Source organism: Episyrphus balteatus, chromosome 1 (assembly GCF_945859705.1).
Source record: "Episyrphus balteatus chromosome 1, idEpiBalt1.1, whole genome shotgun sequence".
Classification (NCBI taxonomy): Eukaryota; Metazoa; Arthropoda; class Insecta; order Diptera; family Syrphidae; genus Episyrphus; species Episyrphus balteatus.
The window spans coordinates 134,403,333-134,425,853 of record NC_079134.1 but is presented as its reverse complement, the minus strand read 5'-3'; the positions used below and the strand labels follow the sequence as shown (position 1 = coordinate 134,425,853).

The 22,521-nt window shown below is 32.2% G+C and overlaps 2 protein-coding genes across 14 annotated transcripts in view; one reads left to right on the top strand and one right to left on the bottom strand.

The window, feature by feature from the left end:
* LOC129921564 (putative uncharacterized protein DDB_G0291608) overlaps window positions 1-11,625 on the bottom strand; it is a 226,328-nt gene extending 214,703 nt beyond the window's left edge. For 4 of the 13 annotated variants that reach the window (XM_056003456.1, XM_056003458.1, XM_056003459.1 and 1 more), the window contains exon 1: window positions 10,523-11,623. The gene's annotated coding sequence lies outside the window, so the exon portion shown is untranslated. Of the gene's footprint in view, window positions 1-10,522 lie in introns of all 13 variants that reach the window. The other 9 variants (XM_056003462.1, XM_056003460.1, XM_056003455.1 and 6 more) reach the window with 6 other exon arrangements.
* LOC129921567 (probable cytochrome P450 303a1) lies at window positions 3,348-21,175 on the top strand. Its single transcript, XM_056003469.1, has 4 exons — window positions 3,348-3,580; window positions 19,475-20,549; window positions 20,611-20,728; window positions 20,783-21,175. The coding sequence occupies exons 2-4, from the start codon at window positions 19,486-19,488 to the stop codon at window positions 21,098-21,100; spliced, it is 1,500 nt and encodes a 499-aa protein (XP_055859444.1). The 5' UTR covers window positions 3,348-3,580; window positions 19,475-19,485; the 3' UTR covers window positions 21,101-21,175.
* Window positions 21,176-22,521: the final 1,346 nt, after the last annotated feature.

Here is a 22,521-nt window from a genome sequence, read left to right as displayed (position 1 = left end):
TATTGGTTTTGTGCGGAAAAGGTAGCAAAAGTGTTTGGATTCCATTTTGTATACATTTCCTCTATACCATATTGCAAAAGAGCAATACACCATCAGGATCCTAATATCCGTCCCATGATGTACCGTGTACTGTACAATTGCCCTATACCTTATACTAGACTCCAACTCTCCAACCATAGACCGGCGACTATGATTTCAAAGCAGGAAATGCGGAATTGAAAATGAATTGCTTGCTATGCTACCCGTTTTGGGTCGGCCCGGCCGACCGACCGACCTGTGGAGGAGAGGAGGATTCATGAACGTCGAGACGTGATGGCCTATTTTGGACGACTCACCATGACGATGAAGGCAAATTCAATTAAAGGGCCCTAGGGCGATAGTGTCGCATTCACATTTAACTAACTATATATGTATTTCCCTTTCTCTTCTCTTTTTATGCAGAGAAAGAGAAACAAAAAGAAGTCATCGTCGTCGGTCGTTGTCGACGATAGAAGAAGTTGCAGATGGTAAATATAAATGGCAAAGGTGCTTAAGCTTGGCTATAAGATGGTATAACATGGCGAAGCATAGTTGAATAAAACTTTATCCAATTAAAGGTTTGCCTTTAACTGTAGTTAGTATTTTTGTTGTTATTAGAAATGTGCAGTGCATATAACAAATCTATATCTATTTGTGAGATATTTTAGGATGTCTTGTTGCGTGCTTTCCATTTATCCATTTTCTTTTAGGTTTTTCTTTATTGTTTTTGATTATGGTTCTTGGCCGAAAGTGAAAAATGTCATTTTCATTAATTTTCTATTGGTAATGAGATGGTTTGTTGAAAATTGATTTTTTGAAAGGTGTGCCCAAGTCCAGTTGTAGAAATCAATTAAGTAATAGCCATTTGGTAAATTACGTACTAACTTTGGGTTTGAGTTAATGGATGCATGAGTTCCAAAATTGGATTTGTACATCCAAAGGTAGTGAACAATCGAAACTGGAGTTTAGGTTTTTGACAGAAAAGGTGTCATGTTATTATAATGAAAGAAAGGAAATGGGTTTGTTGTATGCATCCGTAGTATTGACATTTATTTATAATTGGTTTTCTCAAAATAGAATATAATTGTGTCTAACAGGTACTTTCCGTTTTCTTATTTTGGGCCGGTTGTTAAAAAGAAATAAAAGATAAATAATAGGATTGGTAGTTTTGATGGGTTTCACCTGGCCACCACAACAAAAGTCCTGGTGCAGCTAAACAGAAAGCTTACAAAGCGTCGCTGAAGATCAGGACTTGATCTGCCAATGAGCTCTACAAACGAAAAAGAACGGAGGAACATCGGCTTCTTTGGAGAAAAAGAGGCAACACGATAAAGGAGCGATCTGCCCCAAAGACACATTGCACCATTTAATGTTGACGATGAAAGTTAACATTTCTTTCCCGCCGAACTCTCCAAAGTGAAAGAAGTCATTTTCTAGCTAAGTCCAATAAAGCTGCTGGAGCTGATGGCGTTCCTGCCGAACTAAGGCAGTAAGGCAAAAAGACCTTCGTCAAAAATCTGGTAAGTCTTTATCAGATCATTCATCAACAAACTGAAAAGTCCTTATCAGTGTAGCTTTAAACCACTAAAGTCCACAATCGAAAAAATATTCACAATACGGCAAATTTTGATCTCATGGTCGTTAAAGACCCAACTGTTGCTTTTGATGCCAAAAAAAGGTTTAAGACAAGACAACGCGCTATCATGCCACTTTTTTAACATCATCCTTGAAAGAAAAATACAGAACTCTAACGTCAATACCAAAGGCACCATTTTTCAAAAGTCCGTGCAGTTCCTTGCATATGACGACGATATTGACATAATCGGAAGAACGCAGCTTTATGTCAGTGGCGCTGATATCTGCATCGAAGTGGAAACGGAAGGAAAGGAGCAAGAGAGTAAAAGTGCAGCGTCGAGATGGCTAGGTCATGTGGATCGCTTGGACAACAATGCTCCGGCCCGGAAAGTTTTTCACTCCAACCCAAAAGAACGGCGCAGTAGAGAAAGACCTTGCCTACGATGGTGCAGGCAAATGAAAGGGGGACTTAACCAACTTATCGATCGAACCTGGAAGCAGCTGGTGATGGATAGAGCTCAGTGGAGAAATTTGTTGGCTGAGATCCGACTCCACAATGGATTGTATAGATCCGCCTTAAGGCACTAGTCACCCTAGGTCCGTTTTAATACTAGCATTCGGATCAAAGAACGAACTGAACAGACTTTTGAAACATTATGTGTTAACTTCTGAGTTGCCAACAATTGCTATTAGAAGAAGCTTATGGAAAATTGGGCATGGTGTGGCTCATATTCAAAACGCAAATTTTCCTGGAAGTTATCTTTGGTGTATTCTCGGCAACCCTTGATAAGGAAGGATTATCTTCTAAATTACCTAAGAAAATGAAATGAAAGCTTAGTAGTACGATTTTCTAATCAAACATTGTGTTTTAATACCTTCGACATTGATTTTATGTTTTTCCAATGCAACTTCTCAGACTATTAGAGGTCATCAGTATACTTTTAGGGGACAAAATGAAAATTCGATATCCTGTTGCATTGGTATTCTACTAAAGAGTAAACAAACTGATGCTGGCAACACCACAAAAACCACTTTGTTGTTGTTTTTTTTTTCTACTCTCTGTCTGCATATTTGGATCCCTATCGTCCAATGGTCCTGTCTCTTGTTTAATTTTCCTGCTTTTCTCTGCGTTTTGCCATTGCCACCCTTTTCAAAGTGTTCCTCTCGTTGGTTGTTGTAGTAAAAATATGCTTTTCAGTTCGTTTATTTGGACTTGAATGGTAATTTCCTCTACAATTCGTGTGTATTCATAAAAGTATGTGTGCGTGCGCAACAATATTCAACATTTTCCTTTTTACAAACATAAAAAAAAAAACGAAAACAAAGTAAGTATGAATTTAAAGGAAAAAAATTACAACATAATCATGCAAAAAAAGAACTGTTATCTAGCTGGACTTGTGTGTAAATTAAATTATTAAATCTCAAAGGGTTGCAGCAGCAAAGGGCAACCCCCTTTTGAGTCCTTTTTTTTCCCTTTGTTGTTGTTGTTGGTTCCTAATCACTTTCCACTTAGTGAGAGGATAGCAGAGCAGAAAAACTGACGACATTCTTAGGAGCTGAATGAATGAACGTCAATGAACTCGGGCGGCCGTCAATTTATTTTTCCTTTTTTCTTGTTGTTGTTGGTGTTGTTGTTGTTTTCGAAAAAAATCGAAGAAAAAAAAACCAAAACAATCTCTAAAGTCTCGCTCTTTTGTCGGTGTGACTTTGATTGTTTGTGTGTGTGTGTGTAGATTTATGCTAAGTTTGTTGTGTTGTTTTTCTATTTTCTCCTGTCTGTCGCCCTCTTTTTTTATTTTTCTATTATCTTTATAGAAACCATATTTTATTTTTTTGTTCATTCTTGGGCAGCGATTTTACCTAGTCTGTTTGTAGTGGTAATCATTTGTTGGTGAGATTTTTCCCCACATTCATAATAATAATTTATATCCTTGCTCGAAGGAGGAAGTTACGTTGGGCAACCTAATTATATACAAATTAATTAAAGGTGAGTAGCCTTGCGTAAGAGGGAGATATCCTGGCTTGGTCGACGGTCATTCAGTAGAGTTGCCCCTGAAGCTCTATGGACAATATTTTATTTTATCTTGTACTCGGGGAAAAGGACATGATTATTTTATACGGTCGAGTATATAAATAGATTTTTTTTCCTCCTTTTTTCTTTTGAATATATAATTTTATATTAAAAAAAAAAATCACGATGGGCATTCAGATTTTAGAACTCAGGGAGAATCATGATTATGATAAGTGAATGAACTTTAAAGACAAAAAAAAAGGATGGCATGAAAAATTGGAAGCACCCTAAAGAATTTTAATATAACAGGTGTTGTATGTATTTTGAGGTTTTCTAGGTCGTTGCTTTTCAAATGTTGACTTTTCATTCGTTTTCATAGTAACTTTGGTTTTATTATTTTTTTTTATAAAATGAAGGAAAAGTTAGAAATATAGGTACTAGTTCACTGACAGTCCTATCTTGTGTAATGAAATTAAATACGGATTTAATTCCTGGGGGATTTTAAAAAGAAGAGTGTGGTTTTACTTTGAATATTAGGATAACAGCTAAGTGCTTCTGAATCTCTGTTTTAATTTTTTTTTGTTTAACAATAATTTGTTAACGAACTGCGAGATTTTGTTGTAGTAAAGAAAATCTGTTATTACCAGGTTCTTTCAAAAAAAGACCGTTAATAAGCTGACCGGAAAGTATTTTTGGGAAGGTTTCAATTAATGACAAAATTTTCAGTAGAAATTAGTAGGTAATCATCTTTGTGGTATAATATAAAATGATTTACGTGAGTTTTGAGGGTAAAAGGAAATGCAAATACCTGCCACCGACACAAACTAGCATAATAATAATGTAAGTATGTTGGATCTGTTAGTTGATTTTATTTTTAGTGCTTTTTGGTATGAAAAAAGAAAAATTCAAGACCAAGGTCATATCAAACCATGGTTGTAAAAAATATTTCTTTTTAATGCATTTGTTTTCCATTACAAAGGACCCCGCACATTTTGTATGGGAAGTGGCTCTCGGTAAAATTGTCTGAAATTTTAGTATGTTGTTCTCTTGAAGCCCTTGATCAAAAGTCGATATGGGCAGAAAGTCGAAAAATGGACAGTTTTTAAAATAACGGTTTTTTTCCGATGACTATCTCAAACCTTTTAAAAGGGATAGTAAAACTCTATATTGTGTTTTGCGCTTTTTTTTTGTGGAATCCATATGTTTTTCGGGTCGCTGAAACCAGATTTGAAGTCTATTTTGCCCTATCACGTCAGGTTTTCGAGAAACACTTATTTTAAAAATATGTTCAGTGATTTCATCTTTTTAAAATTTGATTTGAAAGTGTTGATAGACATAGGGAAAATGTCTTATCTGTAATTTTATCCCAATTTTTCAAAAAAGAAAAACACAATTGCCACAATTCAACTCTTGTAAAAAAACTTTTGTGAAAAAGTCCTCAGAAAATGTACGAGTCTATGGAAATTCAAAAAGCTTTGTGGTAAGTGTTTCAGTAGTTTAGTACCTACCTACTCTAAAATTAAAAAACATTTGAGAATATTTGTCGATCTGAATTGTTTTTTTGGTAAAAGCTAGTTAAAATATTGGAGCTTTTCAAAAATTAATATGAGCAATTTAATCTTAATTTTATAAATTACATAATTTTATAAAATCAAAAAAAAAAGTTTTAAATTACAAAAACAACCCTTTAAAAATTACCTATATTATATACCTAAAAAACAACTTTGGTATGCCATTAAAAAGGAAATATTTATATAAAAATTAAGTTTCAAAGAAATTTACTGACCCGTTTTTTTTATGGGTATTTTCGCATTCACTGAGTCAAGGGCAACAGGATGAGAATTCGGATTAGAGGTTACCACAAGTCCTTGCGTTCGCGAAGAATTCGTTTTTGGAGTCGGCTGTCAGATGTTCGTTGGCGGGTAAAAAGTTTGTCATGGTTGTTTTTTTAATCTGGGAGTCGAGTGATTAGGTACTTTGGATGCATATTTTCTCTGCAAAGGCACTTACACATGCATTTATAAACTTTTTTTTCAAGAGTTTATTGTTGAAAATTAGGAGAGATATCGTTATTAATTACTCAAGAATGTTTTCTGTTCTTTTGTATTCTTTACAATTAAGGCAAATGAAAAATGACACGGTGAAAAAGCTATTGTTCTTTTGTGACTTTATAGCTTCGATTTGAAGCGATGTCAAAAATCATTTATCCATGTTGCTAATTTCAATCTTCATAGTTGCAGAGTGCAACAAAGGATTTAATTTGTTTTACCAAAGATCAATGTTGAAAAATAGGCTAGATCCATAACAAAAATTGTCTCTAAGCAGATTGCATATCAGCTCGGTAATAGGTGTCCTAACTGTCTCATAGATAGACACGCCAGAAGACTTGGCGTAGTCTCTAACCACTTCTGTAGGAAGTTGGCTTGGCCCTTTCCAGTAGACGTAAAAAATACTTGGAAAAATATTTCTTAGAAGATACTAGTGAACTAATCAATACTGACATCTTCAACCTTCACCGCTTCATTAAAATCTCCAAATGGTTTAATAAGTGAGGAAATTCTTTGCAAAATCATGATATCACAACGGAGCAATAAGTGGTCTAAGTGTGTCAGTCCTGACAGCCATTTCTACCTAACCTAATGTTAAAAAATTGTGCTTGAGCGCTTTTGAAATTCCTGACCAAATTTTTTGTTATCTGAGTGAAAAACAACCTACTTTATTTTAAAAAGCTCCATTTTTTTGCTCATTGAAAATGAATTAGAAAATGTAATGTATGTAAACCTATATTGATTTGTTTTTTTTTTTGTCGTTAACTACCCCCATATCTAGCACCAGCACACACAGTGTGACCTCTGAAAATTTTCAAATATGTACATAGCATCATAGAAACATGCCTGAGGGGAAAAAAGACTTTAAAGATGTCAAATTAACACTAAAACACTATTAATGTAACACTGTGTAACTAACACTTTATACAAAGCTAGCATCTTAAGATGGAATTAAAAATCCACGTCTTGGTCAGTTCGGTATAGGTAAATCTTGAAAAACGACGTTTTTATTACTTTATTCCTATTAAATTTTGCTTTTACAATTTTGGTAAATATAAAAAATTATGACATGGCTTAGTTGCCGTCTGCTAGATGGAACGTTGCGAAATCAAAATTAGATTTTTTTAAAATAAATTGTTAATTAAATTGTATGTATTTTCATAAAATAATAATTTTAAAGTTTGAATGACAACAATTTTGTTTTTCATTTTACATATACATCTCGACTGAAAAGGTAAAGTATTTTATGTACACTGCGCGTCACTTGAATAGAAACAACATTTTTTTCTTTAGAAAATAGCGATTGGCGCTTCGGTGAGGTAACTTAGTAGATTTTTGGTTTTGCATTTTCAAAGAGGAACTTTTAACAAACAATGTTGTAAAAACAAAAAAACCCAAAACAGAAACCGTATGGCTACTAGTTGCGTTTTTTCGCATAACTTCACAAAAAACAGTGTTTTTTTGCGTCACTTGAATAGAAACAAGCTCTTAAATTAGATAAAAAAGATGAAAAATCATGGACAACACTAATTTTAGTAAAGCAGTATTAAACTTTGACATTATTTGCACATTATATCCAATTGTGGGCTACGAGCTACCATTAGGCACCACAGAAAATGCATAAATAGAATTTAATATTGAAAATGCACTTGTACTGTACACAATCATGGACCTAATTGGAGAAAGTGATAAAAGTGTTTGGTAACTTCTTACAAATTAAGAAAATGACATTTTCTACAATTTAAGAATTGAATAAGTGAAATAATCTTTCGTTTTCGTCCGGAATGCATCTGTTTTGTTTCTATTGCGTTGTTTTTTCTGGAACTATCCTTGTGCAATCTCTAAGACGGTTGTTTTTCCACGTTCCTAAACTTCCCAAGAGCTTCTACCATTATTTCTTTGTAAAAGATTGCATCTTTTTTCGAAGCGTGAAGCTTCAATTTTGCTATTACACATCATAAAAACAAAGCGTATTACTATAACACATTTTAGTGCCCTTTGGTGGCGATGCGATAAAAGTTATTCTTTCATAAACCAATAAAGTAGGACTAATATTAAAGTGGTCCATCTGAGTTGGTATGTTTTCCTTTGAAAAACCACTCTTTACCTCACTTCTTTTCAGTTCGAATGCAACTATAAAATAGTTAACTTTTTTGTAATCTTAGTAGAAATTAAAATGTTGTTATTTTGCATTTTGAGGCTTTTTTAATGTTGTGCACTTTTTATAACTTCCATGATGGGACAAACCAACACATTATCATCGCACTAACACCACGTTTTTGACCGATTTTAGCGGCAAAGTGAAGGAAATTGCAGCTAGTTTTTAAATTATTTTTTCTCTGCTCTTGATTTGGGTCTCGCCTGTCTTATTTTTTTTATTCAATCACTAGTTTATGATATGTTAAAAATATTCTCATCCAAATTTGACAAATTTTCCAATATCTTTCGCGATTTTGCATAGTGCAAGTGCATTTCCAATGTTAGCTGCTAATTATGCATTTTCTGTGGTGCCTATTGGTAGCTCGTAGCCCATAATTGGTTATAATGTGCAAATAATGTCAAAGTTTAATACTGCTTTCCTAAAATTAGTGTTGTCTATGATTTTTAATCATTTTTATCTAATTTAAGAGCTTGTTTCTATTCAAGTGACGCAAAAAAAACACTGTTTTTTGTGAAGTAATGCGAAAAAACGCAACTAGTAGCCATACGGTTTCTGTTTTGGGTTTTTTGTTTTTACAACATTGTTTCTATTCAAGTGACGCAAAAAAAACACTGTTTTTGTGAAGTAATGCGAAAAAACGCAACTAGTAGCCATACGGTTTCTGTTTTGGGTTTTTTGTTTTTACAACATTGTTTGTTAAAAGTTCCTCTTTGAAAATGCAAAACCAAAAATCTACTAAGTTACCTCACCGAAGCGCCAATCGCTATTTTCTAAAGAAAAATTGTTGTTTCTATTCAAGTGACGCGAAGTATATATTTCGATGATTTTTCAGGAGAGCAAAAACAAACTTCAAACCTGCCTCCCAAAAATTCTTTCAAGTGTTGATTTAATTGTATAAAAAATTTAGATGTCAAATTGTATGATCTTTTTTATTAAATTTATTTCAAAAAGATATTTTAAATATTTATCCCGTTATAAGGACTTAAATACGTTAAATATGACTTAAGATAGTTTGGCATTTCTATAAATTGTATTTTATATTAATTTCCAACATCTTAAGTTGACATAAGATGATTTGCCTTTTCACACTCTTTCGGAATTTTTTAAAATATTTTATCTTATGTCAACTTAAGGATGACTTTTTGTTTCTGCTTGCACCCGCGAAAATATCTTAATTCAACATAAGATAATTTAACATTTCACAATAATAAAAAAAAGTATTAACCCAATATAATCTTAAGTCTACTTAAGGTTTTGAATATGTGTCTTTTGAACATAAGATGAAATTGTTTTTGTGCATAAAAAAGCAAAGGGGTGAGATAGAAATATGCCGATAAGACAGCACTGTAGGCCTTTAAAATGGCACTGGGGTTCAACAAAAAAACGCGAAACATCTTAAGTCGACTTAAGATACTTTACCTTTTCAGTCGAGACATTTTTAACATGAATTATTGAAAATCACAAAGAAAAAATACGTTCAACTCTACAATTTCAGAAGATTCGATCTTGCCAGGAGACAAAGTCAAGGCAGACATTGGTGCACAATGCACATCCTTTAAAGACAGACATCGCTTTAGACCAGCTTCCCAAATATGATCGTACTCGTCTATTAGAAGTGCGAATAGCTGATGCAAATGAAAGAATATTAAAAAGAACACTGACAGAAAAAAAAAAAATGTAAACCATTTCGGCTAGTCAATGAACAGTGAAAACATTTACAGTTCTCAGACTATAGCAGATTAGCCTTAAGAGGACAAAAATCGTCATCCTTTTAACTTCAAACCAAAATCAAGGTAAACGTTTTATCCATTTAAAACTATATAACAACTAGCAACTAACAAATAAGTGAAAACGATGCACTGTTTCAATCACATCTGTAATTTTTAATGCATTAAAGGCCTTCTTGACTTAAATGATTGTTACCTATATGAATAAATGGTCTAGTCTCAGTATGTAGGCAATTTTTGCCCAGGAAGGTTTGCTATACCTACATTTTAAGAGCAGATTTTCACATTTTTCGTATTTCGTTGATCATCTCATACCAATTTATTAAATTTTGAGTTGAAAATTTGTGCGTATCTCTTCAAAGTCAATTAATACACACATGAAGAAACAAGACAAGAAAACTTTTATTTATCTTGACAACTTTGAATGAATGAAAAAACTCCTACTCAGTTCAGATTACTCCCACCTGGCAACACTTTATTATATTTCTATTTGAAATCATACAGAACAGAATTTCAAACTTCAGAGACAAAAGAGAGCAATCATACCAACCGGCAAACAAACACGACGAAAAAATGGGTCCTTCTTCCCTTAAATTTCACAAACAGAATAAACCAAAAAGCAAGGAACAAGGACACAAAAAAAAAAAAAGGGCGAAGAGGATAGTGCGGGTTAATAAGAAAAAAGAGTAATGAAGGTTGTTGGGCTGCAAAAGTGGGCGGTTGTGGGTGGATTGATTTGGTAGGTGTTTGCCGCCAGACACAAGAAAAATCCCTACCCGTATTTTTATTATATTTTATTTGGAGGCATTTCTGTCGACAAAGTTAAATGAAAATGGGAATTGACGATAAAATCATCATTTAACCACAAAACAACAAGAAACAGACAAATACACATCAGATAAAAGGACGAAAATAAGAATAAAGGGAAATCAATGAAGTAAAAAATGTTGAAAATAAAAATAATGTTCTTTTTTTGGCTTACCCCAAAAACAAATAAATGAATAAATGCAAAAAAGTTTTGCCACCGAGAGAATAATCCTGAATCCTGATTATGGAAAAGATCCGCGCCGACAACAAGGACGACACCGACGAGTGACGACGACGAAGACAAAAAGTCCTTTTTTATATGTGTGAGAAGAAAAACAAGTTTTTTAATCCAGAGAATCCACCCTTTTTCTCCAGGAGCGAGGAGATTTTATTCCAGCTTCCAAACAGATCGTCGAACGGCGACTGATTGTGTTAATTTTCTATCCAAAAATATGCGGCGAAAGGAGACACAAATAAAAGAAAGCAACAAAAAATGACGATTGGAAAATCGTAAAAAAAAAAGGATTTATTTTTGCATCTAAATTAAGGACTTTTCCCACTAATTCACTTTACCGTTATCTTGCTTGCACACACGCACTTTTCCCCCCCAACAAAATTGGCATAAATTTGGGAAAATTTTGTATATTTTGGAAAGAATAGAAAACTTTTTTTCTATAAATTTTCGCCGCACACCCTATTTATGTATTTGCGGTACTTTTTTTTGCTAACTTTCCGTTATAAACACTCTTTTTTTTCACCAAATTCCACTCAATTCCAATTCGACTCGGAACACATACAAATAAAAAAAAATTCCTCCTATTTGTTGTGACAATTGCATCGGATTTATTTATAACAAACAAAAAAAAAAATTAGTTTTATTTATTAAATTTATAATTGTTCTTACAATTTTTTTTTGATTTTATTTTTTCTTTCTTCTTTTTGTTATAGGTAAGCGCGCAACGAGAGAAATCCTTTACTTTTTTAAACGAAGATACACGAGACAACTACTTCTTGGACCACTTCCATTTTTCGACTGGCTGTCTGGCTGCTGCTAGCGGTGGTGTGTTTTTTTTTCGGTATTTGGTTTGGTTTAGAGAATTTTGTTTCTTCTTTTTTCTTGTGTGTTTTTTTGTGTTTGGTTGGATGGCGGCGTCTTTTCTCATTCGCACAACAAATGGGGGCTTTCTTTCGTTGGTGTTTTTTTTTTATTTGGAATGGGAAATTGTTGAAACATACAAAACGCAGCTGCTAGAGAGTGGAATATGATGGTTTATGGGACGAGAGACGATAATAGGGATGGGGAGGAAATGAAACAAAACAAAGATGGTTGCTTGAGGGAATGGAATGGATTGATGTTGATATTGTGTACAGCGGCTGTTATTTTAATTCAAGTTGTTTCGATTTTGTATAGGGTGTATTCTTTTTGTTTAGAATTTTATTTGAAAATTAAAAAGTATTTAATGAGGTTTTTAACGTAGGGTAATTTGTTCAATTATAAAAAAAGTTAAACAAAAGGCTAAACTACTTTGGCCAATTTTTGAAAAAGTACAAAAGTCAAAATATGATCTGTTGGTTGGGTTGATCCCCGTGAAATAACTATAACTACAACCTATATGAACACACAAGATTTTTTTGTTCATTCAAAACCTTCAAAAAAAAAAAAACAGGTTTTATTGAATTTTATTTGATTAATTTGCAAAAAAAAAAAACATTAATCCCAAAAAACAAATAGAACAGTGCCAATCCGGTTTTTAGAGGGCAAAAGTTGAAAAAATTATTAGCAGCATAAGGGTGGTGAAGAAGTTAAGGAAAAATGGTATATGAAAGGGGAAAATTAAATTGCCCACAAACAAATTGGGAGAAAGGGGGTGGATGGGCGAAAAAGTGGGGTGGGTGTAAAAAATCGTGGTTTTTACGATTTCTGTTCAAAGTAGGCCTCCTCTATCGATAAAAAGTTAAATGCAAAAGTTGTAGGTAGTAAAAGTGTCTACAGCTTTTACTCAAATCATTTGAAATATCATCAAAAATATTGAAAAAAAAATGCAAAAATACAATTTTGTGATTTTTGATTTTTATCTTTTACAAAAATGGTTGGATTTTAATAAAATTTTGTTAAAAATTACTTTGTTATGTTTTCTATCTATTTTAAATGTTTTTTGAGCAAAAAGTTAATTTTTGGATTTTTGACGAATTTAATTTGAAAAAATAGCCTATTTTTAAATCAAAGAAGTTAACGAAACAATTTTTGATATTTGAAAAGTTTGGAGGAGTGCAGTTATTTAGATTAAAACCTATTATTTAAGATTATGTGTAAAATCTATACTTTTGTTTTAGAAAATATTGAGAAAAGTTTAAAAAAAAAAACCATTTTTAAGATCGATTTTTCCTTAAATGACAGTAATATTGGCGATAAATAATTTTCCATAGAAATTTTTTTGGCAATTTTATTTCTTTTTTATGACTTTTTAAAGTAAATTGCTTTTTTAAATCGAAAAAAAATCTTAATTTCTATATACCATAATAGCTTGAAATTTCGTTCACTTCAGATGACATTATTTCGCTTTAAAATATGGCCGTAACATAATCTTAAGAAAACAAATTTGCTTGAACACATTAGAAAAAGAAAGTACAGGAATTAAATTTCTTATTTTTTCACCATTTTTGAATTTTGTTCGAACTTAAAACCCAAATTTTCGAAAGCTTACGAAAATCAGGTAGTTTTGAAAGACTATAAATGTACCTTCATACGTATTTACTTTTATTTTTAAATCTTTTTTTTTTCAAAAGACACCGATTGGACAAGTGTTTGTTTATCTTTTTAAAGAATATCAACGAAAATGAATTATTGAACATTCACTTCTGTTATCAACTTTAATCAGGGACTAAAAATGTAGTTGAACAAATATTTTTTTTTTTTTTCAATTTTAAAATTAATTTTGTTCGAAAAACATATTTAGGGGGAGGAGGAGTAAATTCACGAGTGAAAGAGATTCCCGTACGTTTTGCACGTGAACTACTTCACGTCGCGGTCGTGAAGCTTAACTCTCCATTTTTTTTTACCAAGAAGAATCCAGGAACGTTCACGTGTGACCAAAAAAAAAATGTATGCACTATAGGTTTTAAATATGAAGCTCTTTTTTCTTTTTATTTAATTAAATGTCTTTTTTGCCTTTTATTTGATTTTTATTTGCCTTTTCTGAATTTTTTAAGTCCGAAAAATCCTTTCCCTGGGCATAACAACCATAGATAACTGTACCCCTGTTCTGTAACTTTATCACTTTTAAATGTCTCTAAAATCAACTATCTTTCACAAAAATCAAAAAAATTTCTTTCACATTTTTCAAAATTTATTATTTTTTTATTTATATATTTATTTATTTATAATAATAATAAAAATATAATAATAATAAAAATAAAAATCTCATGTCTGCAAGTCCTAATTTTCATTGTTTGAAGATAGATAAAGTGCAGATTTAAAAAAAATGAAAAACAACACTTAAGATATTTGTGTCAGATCAACATGAATAAGGTGCATTACTTTTCAGGTATGGTCAGAGATTGACTTGTCGCTTATGTTGGTATACATATAAAAATCTAAAGTTTTCGTATTATTTTTTTAAAATCGGCACCTAACTTAGTTTAACCTGAAAAATTAGGACTTGCGGACATGAGATTTTTTTAGATTTTTGACATAAGTTATAGAATATCCAAACAAAGATAGAAACAAAAAAATTAGCCTTTTAGCACTTATTCCAATCCAAAATTGTACCAAGATGTTTTTTAGTGCATATCCCAAAATTTCCCCTTTTCTCAAAAAATACCAATTTTTCATAGATATGAATGTTTTTTTTTTATTTGCATTGTCTTGATTCTTAATGATAATGGATATGAAAACCTTCATGCAAAATTTGGTCCCTCTACCATAACTTTTAAGGGTTATTCGATAGTAAGTTAGCAACTGTTATAATAATATGGGTTGACAGATGAAAAACAGGTAACAAAAACAGAGACGTCAGATTGCCTTGATTTTAAATTTTTTGGAATCAGCAATAAAAAATACCTCGAAATCATGTATCATATGTGCATAAAATACCATTGTCTTTTATTGCTTATTTCGAAAATCTAAATTTCGCGGTTTGAGCCTTAAATCGCGACTTGCGGACATGAGATTTTTCTTGACTTTTGAGGTATGTTATAGAATGCCAAAACGAAGGTATTGAGCAAAAAAAACGTCTATTAGCATTCATTCCGAGGTTTACCCCTTTTTTCACCTTATTTGACTGTATTATATTGGGTTTATTAGAAATATTAGATAGATATCATCTGCGATTTTCTAAGCACTTCCTTCGGATTGTATACATACTGAGATTTTCCCAATTTTTCACCTTGTCACGTTGAATTTTCTTCGCGCGACACAATCACTCACAACGTCATAATACTCGGCTATCCACCTTCTACGACAAATTTTTGAATTGAGATAAGAAATTGTGCACAAATGAACACACTAAAATAACTCTATTTACAATCTTTCGTCTTCACCTATTTTTTCGATGAACAGGTTGTGTTTTATGTTCATCAATTTATTGCACTTTTTCACCCTTCCACAACACAGTGCAATAACTGCTCTATAAAACAATTTATTATCAAATCTTGAACCAACCATCAGCATCAACAAACAAGTGGTCAGCCGGCGAACAAGATGTTGTTGTTTTGAAACAAGTCTCTTGTGGTTTCCTGTCCAACAACCCCTACCATAATGAAAGATGCACATTTGATTCATCTTAGAGATTCGCGTTGCATTAATATAAAAGCCGAACCCGCGTAAGGCTGCAATTTTAGTTTGTGTTGTGTTAGCCATTAAGCTAGGCCCATTTGTTCATAATAATCTGCAGTCTCCTTCATCTGAAATTGCATCCCAATTGAAATCCAAAGAAGTGAAAGTGAATTTCTTTGTGACAAAGAGTAGTTGTTGTTACTTGTTAGACGATTTGTTATGCAATTTTCTGTTGGAAAAGAAGTTAGTGTGTTGTGAAATAAATTGTGACCAATAAGTTTTATTTGTGTATGCAAAGGACTTTTTGATAATTTTAACGAACCCGGAAGTTATGTGGATTATTTGAATACTTCTGTTGCTCTTTATTGTGTAAGTTCAGTTTAAAAAGGAACTTTGAATTAGTGTTATGAAAGTGATACAAATTCATATCAAAATTAGTTTTAATTAAAAAAAAAATGTGTGACTAAAATTTCTTTAGTTCAAAGATTTATTTAAAATCCGATACAAAAACTAGATTGAAATCAGTTCGGAGCAAAATCTATACATATTTAAATATCTTTTCGTTTGTAAATAGAAGCAAAATTGTTAGTTGGGACAAGAACCAAGATGTTTTCGAGGTTCTGTTTTTATGTGGGTAAATTCATTACCTATAAACAAATTTGTAACGGTTATTATAAGAACAGATATTCTTCTTTCAAAAACTGTTTAAATTTTCCCGATATCTCGAGATATCTTAAGTTTCAGTTAAAGCCAAAGAGAAACTAAACTTAATCTAAAGTTTAAGTCAACTTTTCTAAAGGTTTTTGGTTGCTGAACTCAAATACGCAATCAGAAAAATTATATTAGCCTCTGTTCTTGAAATATAACCATTATAAAAAAAACTTTTTTTTTGTGCATGATTGTCTTTCTCTCATTCGATGTTAGCGCTTATTTCGAAAACTTTGATGGGATTTTGAAAAAATCGCATAATGTTGACAGGACACAGAGATAAAGTAAAAATTAAATTTGTTCCTCTCGGGTAGGTATTTTTTTAAAATTGTTAAAGGCATTAAAAAAAAAATAGATAGTATTCTATTAGTAATAATAGAAAACATTTTCAAAAAAAAAATGCTATTTTAAAGAAATTATAATTATTTGATCACTGTTCCGTTTTCAAAAAATTGATTTTTCAAAAAAAAAATTTTTATCGAAAATATTTATGTAGATCTTTTTTAGAGCCCCCACATACCTACTATTAAAATCTTTCCGGCCGACAGTTAAGTCGGTCTCTTAATCAGTACGAAAATGTATGAAAGTGCGCAGGTGCGCACACTACAACGATTAAGAGTATCGGCCGATCAAAAAGTTTGTTTGATCGAAAAAATAGTTTGTTTTGCTACACAATTGCCTTCAAACTAAAATATTTCTTACCCAGCCGACTTTTTAGTCGCATTGCCTGTGCGCACACTAGGAGCCCAACCCGACTAAGCTATCGGCCGATAGAAAATCTGTAGTTGCGTGCGAGAGGGTTCTTAATTTAATATTAGTTTGAAAATGTGCGAAAAATGAGCTTAAGCTTTCTTCTCACTTATCAGTACATTTTCTTGAGTTCTATCTCATTTTCTAGAAATACAATCCCAAGAAAATGTACTGAAAATTGTGAAAAGAGCTTAAGATCATGTTTGTGCATAAGACTTATTAAGAAACAAGTGCAGCTCGTAAATGTATGTAAGTCTTAACTAAAAAAAAAAAAATAATAAAATGCACGGCTTCTTATGAATATAGTACCACGTTCTGCAATGGTTATTAGGTATTAGTGCAGACAACTGTCAAGCTAGATGTTCTTAGTTCAAATCCACCCTCTACCACCAAGACTTTTATTTTAAGAAACACTGCCTCTTGCGAGGAATCTGCCAAGCTCCTGTTTTAATGACTGAAACTTTAAAAGAACATCAATAAACCACCAGTGGGCCAGCATTTCTCGGAATAAAAGAGTTGAGTAGAGAACTTTTTTTTTGGGACTCCACCTTAATATTTCAGATATAGAGCACATTCCTTGATTCCTTGGTTGCTTCTGTAAAAAAATTAACTGGAGGTTGATTTTCCAACATATAACCAATTTCATTCAATAGGTCAGCTTTATGTGTTTGTGGTTTATAGAAACTTGTAAAACAGTCTTTGTGGGAAACGGACTACATACACCCTTAACAACAGAATTGCAGAAGAGCAAGAGAAACACCAACGTCTAAGTTGTACAATGTTAGTTTAGTTTTACTTAAAGTATTATCTGGTTTTTTGAGGTGAGTTTGAGCAACGACCAGTCATTTTTATAGCTTAGATTGTCTCTTCTGTTCTATGTTGCAAAATTGGTTAATTTTTTCGTACGATTCGCCTGCTGCAGTTCTTAGAATTTTTAGATGGTCTACCTTTGCGCATTTCTCTTAGACCATAGATTTTATCTCACCTTCAACATTTAACTCACTTAACAACATTAACCCTCTACTGCATGAATTAATATTAGCGGACGAAAAAATTAAAAAATGCTTTACATGGGCTCATTGGGTTGTTTCAAAACGGTTTTCATTAAAAAAATTTGTTTAAATTAATTTGTTTAAAAAATTTGTTTATAAGCCAAATTTGGCTTCGTATGCATTAAGGGGTAAGAAATTTTACTAATTTTATTTATTCAGATTATGTAAAGAATACAATTAAAAATATCAAAAGACAAATATTTATCATTTAAAAACAAAATAAAGTAAAATAAATACATTGCATTACAAAAGGTTAAATTTAATTCAAATTTTGCTCATTTTAAGACAATGAACCGAGAAAAGCAATTTGTTTTTGTCCCATATATAATTTTTCTTGTTCACATTCTTTCCACTGTCGAAGTAAGTCTTGCTCCAACATTTTCACCCACTCCCAGATCTTACAAAAACTAAAAAGTAATAAAATGATTGAAAAATATTATAGGTGAGCCCCCCTCCCCCTAAAATGTTTGTGGTCGCTGAAAATGGGGTTAACATGAGAAAAATGTCTCTAAAAGCGAAGGGGTTCCATTTCTGAAGTAAAACATAGCTAATTATGTAAAAAATGAAACAAATATTACAAAATTTAAGAAAAATGTTATAATATATTGTAAAAATAATTATTAAATTTAAATTAAAAACTTTAATGTATATATAAATGTATAAAATTCTAATAATAGCGAACTTAGCTAAATAAAATTTTTCTAATCTAATCTAAAAGCTTCCAAGCAAAATAAAAATGTAAAGAAACAAAATTTTCCAACAAAAAAATTTAACAAATTGTGTAGATTTACAACCCCTTAATGCATACGAAGCCAAATATGGCTTCCGTAATTTTTACCCTCCCAAGACCAGGCCAATAATTTTTTTTACAATAAAAATTGGTTCATAGCATACACAATTAGACAATCGATCAAAAATAAATTTTTAATTCCACTTTACTTTCCAAACAAACGCAGTAATTAACACTTAAAGTATGAATATATTCTACACTTTCGATTTCATTGCACACGACTGATCGACTCACCTGTGATCATAAAATACACCTTTATTTTGGGTCGGACAACGAAAAAACTATTTTTATGGATTCTCAGGAACACAAAGAAGAGAATTGTATTTAATCTTTACCATTTTTTTGTGACAGATAAGAGAAAAGTGCATACAAACAGACAGAACCATATTTGGCTTCGTATGCAGTAGAGGGTTAATGGTAAAATAAGGTTTAGCTATCGTTTATTGAGTTGCATGCACTTTTCCCGTTGTTCTTAGTAATTTTCTCATTTTTGCTTTAATTTAATACAGTTATATTTAGAATTTTATGAAATTTGAAGTCCAATATCTCAATTTAACTGTTTTAGGCCTAGTAATCTTTAAATATTGCAGCAAAGGTATTAAATTTCTATGGCTTATTATTTTCATTCCATTTTTGCAACCGGTCATCATTAAAAAAGCGCAAATTTGGTGTCCTTTTTAATTTAGTCAATAGATATAAAGACCATTGCAAAATAAGAAAAATCTCAAGGGAGAGGGGGGATTTGGGGTGTTTTAGAAAACCTGGCTTAAAACGTGTTTAAGAAAAAAATTCAATTAGACATGCACTCTACACTTCATATTAAAAAAAAAACTAAGAAATATTTTTTTTTTAACCATTAAATATGATTGCCCATACCTCCATCAGTATTATTTTCATCTACTTTGGTGCTAATGAAAGTTTGGTTTACCTACAAGCGGAAACTGTGATAACTAAAGCGCTCATTTAGAAAAGTTAATTTATGAATTTAATTAATTGATATTTTAAGATTTTAATTAAATTTAAAATTTGTTACTTTCGATTTTTTTCATCTAGGTTTCAACACAATGTTCTACACAGTGATATTCTTCTTTATTCTCATACTTATTTTCTTACTTTGGGATTGTAAGAAACCAGACAATTTTCCACCTGGACCTCGATGGTATCCAATAGTTGGATGTGCACTTCAACTCTCACAGCTTCGCATCAAAACTGGCTTGTTTTGTAGAGTAATTGATGAATTGGTAAAAACTTTTGTGAATCCCTATGGTGTTTATGGATTAAAAATTGGCAAAGATCAAGTTGTTGTAGCTTATTACAAAAATGCTATTCAAGAAATGGGTTTCAATGAGGATCTAGATGGGCGTCCACAAGGAATATTTTATCGTACTCGAACATTTAATTCGAAAAAAGGGATACTCCTGGCCGATGAGGACTTTTGGGTTGAACAACGTCGATTTATAATTCGTCATCTTAAAGACTTTGGATTCTCTCGTCGGGATATCATTGTTTATATCCAAGAAGAAGCTCAATATCTTGCAGATGATATTCGAAAAAGGATCAACAAAGAAGGAGGCAAAAGTGCCATTATTTACATGCAAGATCTATTTCCTGTGTTTGTTCTAAACAGTTTATGGCGATTAATGGCTAGCAAACGATACGATCGTGAAAGTGACGATGTTATGGCACTTTTGAATATGTTCTACGAACTTCTTAAAAACGTAGACATGATCGGTTCTATGTTTAGCCAATTTCCATTCATGAGATACGTAGCTCCAGATTTTTCAGGATTTAATGGTTTTGTCGAATCACATCACAGATTCTATGCCTTTCTTCGAAAAGAAGTTGAAGAACATCGTCAAACAATCAATCTTGATGATCCACCGAGAGATCTTATGGATGCATATTTGCAAGTAATCGACAAACCAGGACATCCAGAGTCCTTTTCGGACGAACAATTGCTATCGGTGTGCTTAGATCTTTTTTTGGCTGGATCAGAAACAACAAATAAAAGCTTGGGATTTGCTTTTCTTCACATGGCAAAGCATCCAGAGATTCAGGAAAAAGCTCAAGCTGAACTGGATTCTGTTGTGGGACGTGAAAGGCAGCCTTGTTGGGAAGATAAACCAAAGTAAGTTTGAAAACTTTTTAAAAAGAGTCTAATAAATACTGAGTGCCTATTTGATTTAAAGCCTGCCATATTGTGAAGCAATCGTCTATGAAGCTTTAAGGTTTTTCATGGGTCACACATTTGGTGTTCCACATCGAGCTTTGAAAGACACAAGGCTTTGTGGATACAATGTCCCTAAGGTAATTTGTTTTGTATATTTTGTGATATTTTGCTGATTTTTTAATTTATTTAAGGATACAATGGTAGTTGCTTGCTTTCGTGGTATGCTTATGAACTCGAAAGACTTTCCAGATCCGCACAGATTTTGGCCCGATCGGTATTTTATTGATGGGAAATTTAAGGTGCCCGATTTTTCAGCTTTTGGCTATGGCCGACATCGGTGTATGGGTGAAATGTTGGGCAAACAAAATATCTTCTTTTTTGTGACAACACTTTTGCAGAGTTTCACATTTAAAATACCAAAAGGTGAACCGATACCAAGTGATGAGCCAATCGATGGGGTTACTGCTGGACCTCAATTATTTAATACATTTGTTGAGGCTCGATGGTAGATATGTTACGTACATTGTTTTGTTTTTAATATAATTTGTGAACATTTAATATTAAATATAATTTTCTTTTTGAAATTGGTTTGTTTAATTTTGTAGGTATTTATTAATTTTTTAGACGATGGGAAAAATGTTATTTGCAATCATAATACCTACATATTTTTATTTCTAACTTTTGGAAGCAGTTACCTACATATCTTCGGATCATGGTGAACAGTAGAGTGGAGCGTTTTTGGAATTTTCTTTCAGATCACAACTCATGGTTTATGCACTGTGGTGTTCTGAACATTATTCTGATACTTTTTTTTATTGCACAATGGAAAAATAAAAATCGGAAAGCCACTGAAGAATGCTCGTTTTTCACGGAAACCGACATTTAGGGAGTCTTAAGAACTCATCTGAATTTACTTATTCTTTTTCAATTCACTACTTACTGCTCATAACTTATGCTTAGTGGTCTCTAGGACCAAATCTGATCGCCTATTTTGAGTCGTCAATGGAAAAAAACGAAAGCGGGAAGGCTCCGAAAAATGCACATTTTCGCAAAAATTCAGATTTTTTAAATTGTATAAAATCCAGCCTAGAATAACTTCTTTTGTTAGTATTTCCTATATTTGTTAGAACCTATTAGAACCTTTAAGGCTATGAAGGACCTAAACATAGAACTTTTCTGTAATAATGACGTCGTTTATGGGGGATTTAAGAAAACGTTAATTTGACATAAAGTGACCCATTTGAACAGAAATTCACTACAAACTCATAACTGTCAACCAAAAAATTGTTTGGAGCTTTGGATCCGGAGATATCTGCTTCCGAACATTCTGTGTGGTCATTCGGTTAAAAATGGACCAAAATATATTTTTATTGCAAAATTTCGGCAACCAGACGTCTAATGAAATTGTGGTTTTCACATATTAATAGAGTTTAAAGAGACCTTTCTTATGATGTCTCGTTTGATGGATTTGGAAGAAATATTTATATGTACATTTTTATAGTCCAGGATTTTTTCCGAAAATCTTGAAAAAAATGGATTTGGATTTTTTTTACAGAAATGAAAAGGGCTATTCAGTACAAACTCATAACTGTCAGCCAAAAATTGTTTGGAGCTTTGGATCCGGAGATATCTGCTTCCGAACATTCTGTGTGGTCATTCGGTTAAAAATGGACCAAAATATATTTTTATTGCAAAATTTCTGCAACCAGACGTCTAATGAAATTGTGGTGTTCACATATTAATAGAGTTTAAAGAGACCTTTCTTATGATGTCTCGTTTGATGGATTTGGAAGAAATATTTAAAAATTCATTATTTTTCGACAAGGGATTTTTTCCGAAAATCTTGAAAAAAATGGATTTGGATTTTTTTTACAGAAATGAAAAGGCCTATTCAGTACAAACTCATAACTGTCAGCCAAAAATTGTTTGG

What these genes read in the sequence shown, in the direction of transcription:
- LOC129921567 (XM_056003469.1), top strand. Translation starts at nt 19,486, where the DNA reads ATGTTCTACACAGTGATATTCTTCTTTATTCTCATACTTATTTTCTTA. An exon ending in TGTTGGGAAGATAAACCAAA is followed by an intron (nt 20,550 to 20,610) that starts GTAAGTTTGAAA and finishes TTTGATTTAAAG; the next exon opens with CCTGCCATATTGTGAAGCAA. An exon ending in GTGGATACAATGTCCCTAAG is followed by an intron (nt 20,729 to 20,782) that starts GTAATTTGTTTT and finishes AATTTATTTAAG; the next exon opens with GATACAATGGTAGTTGCTTG.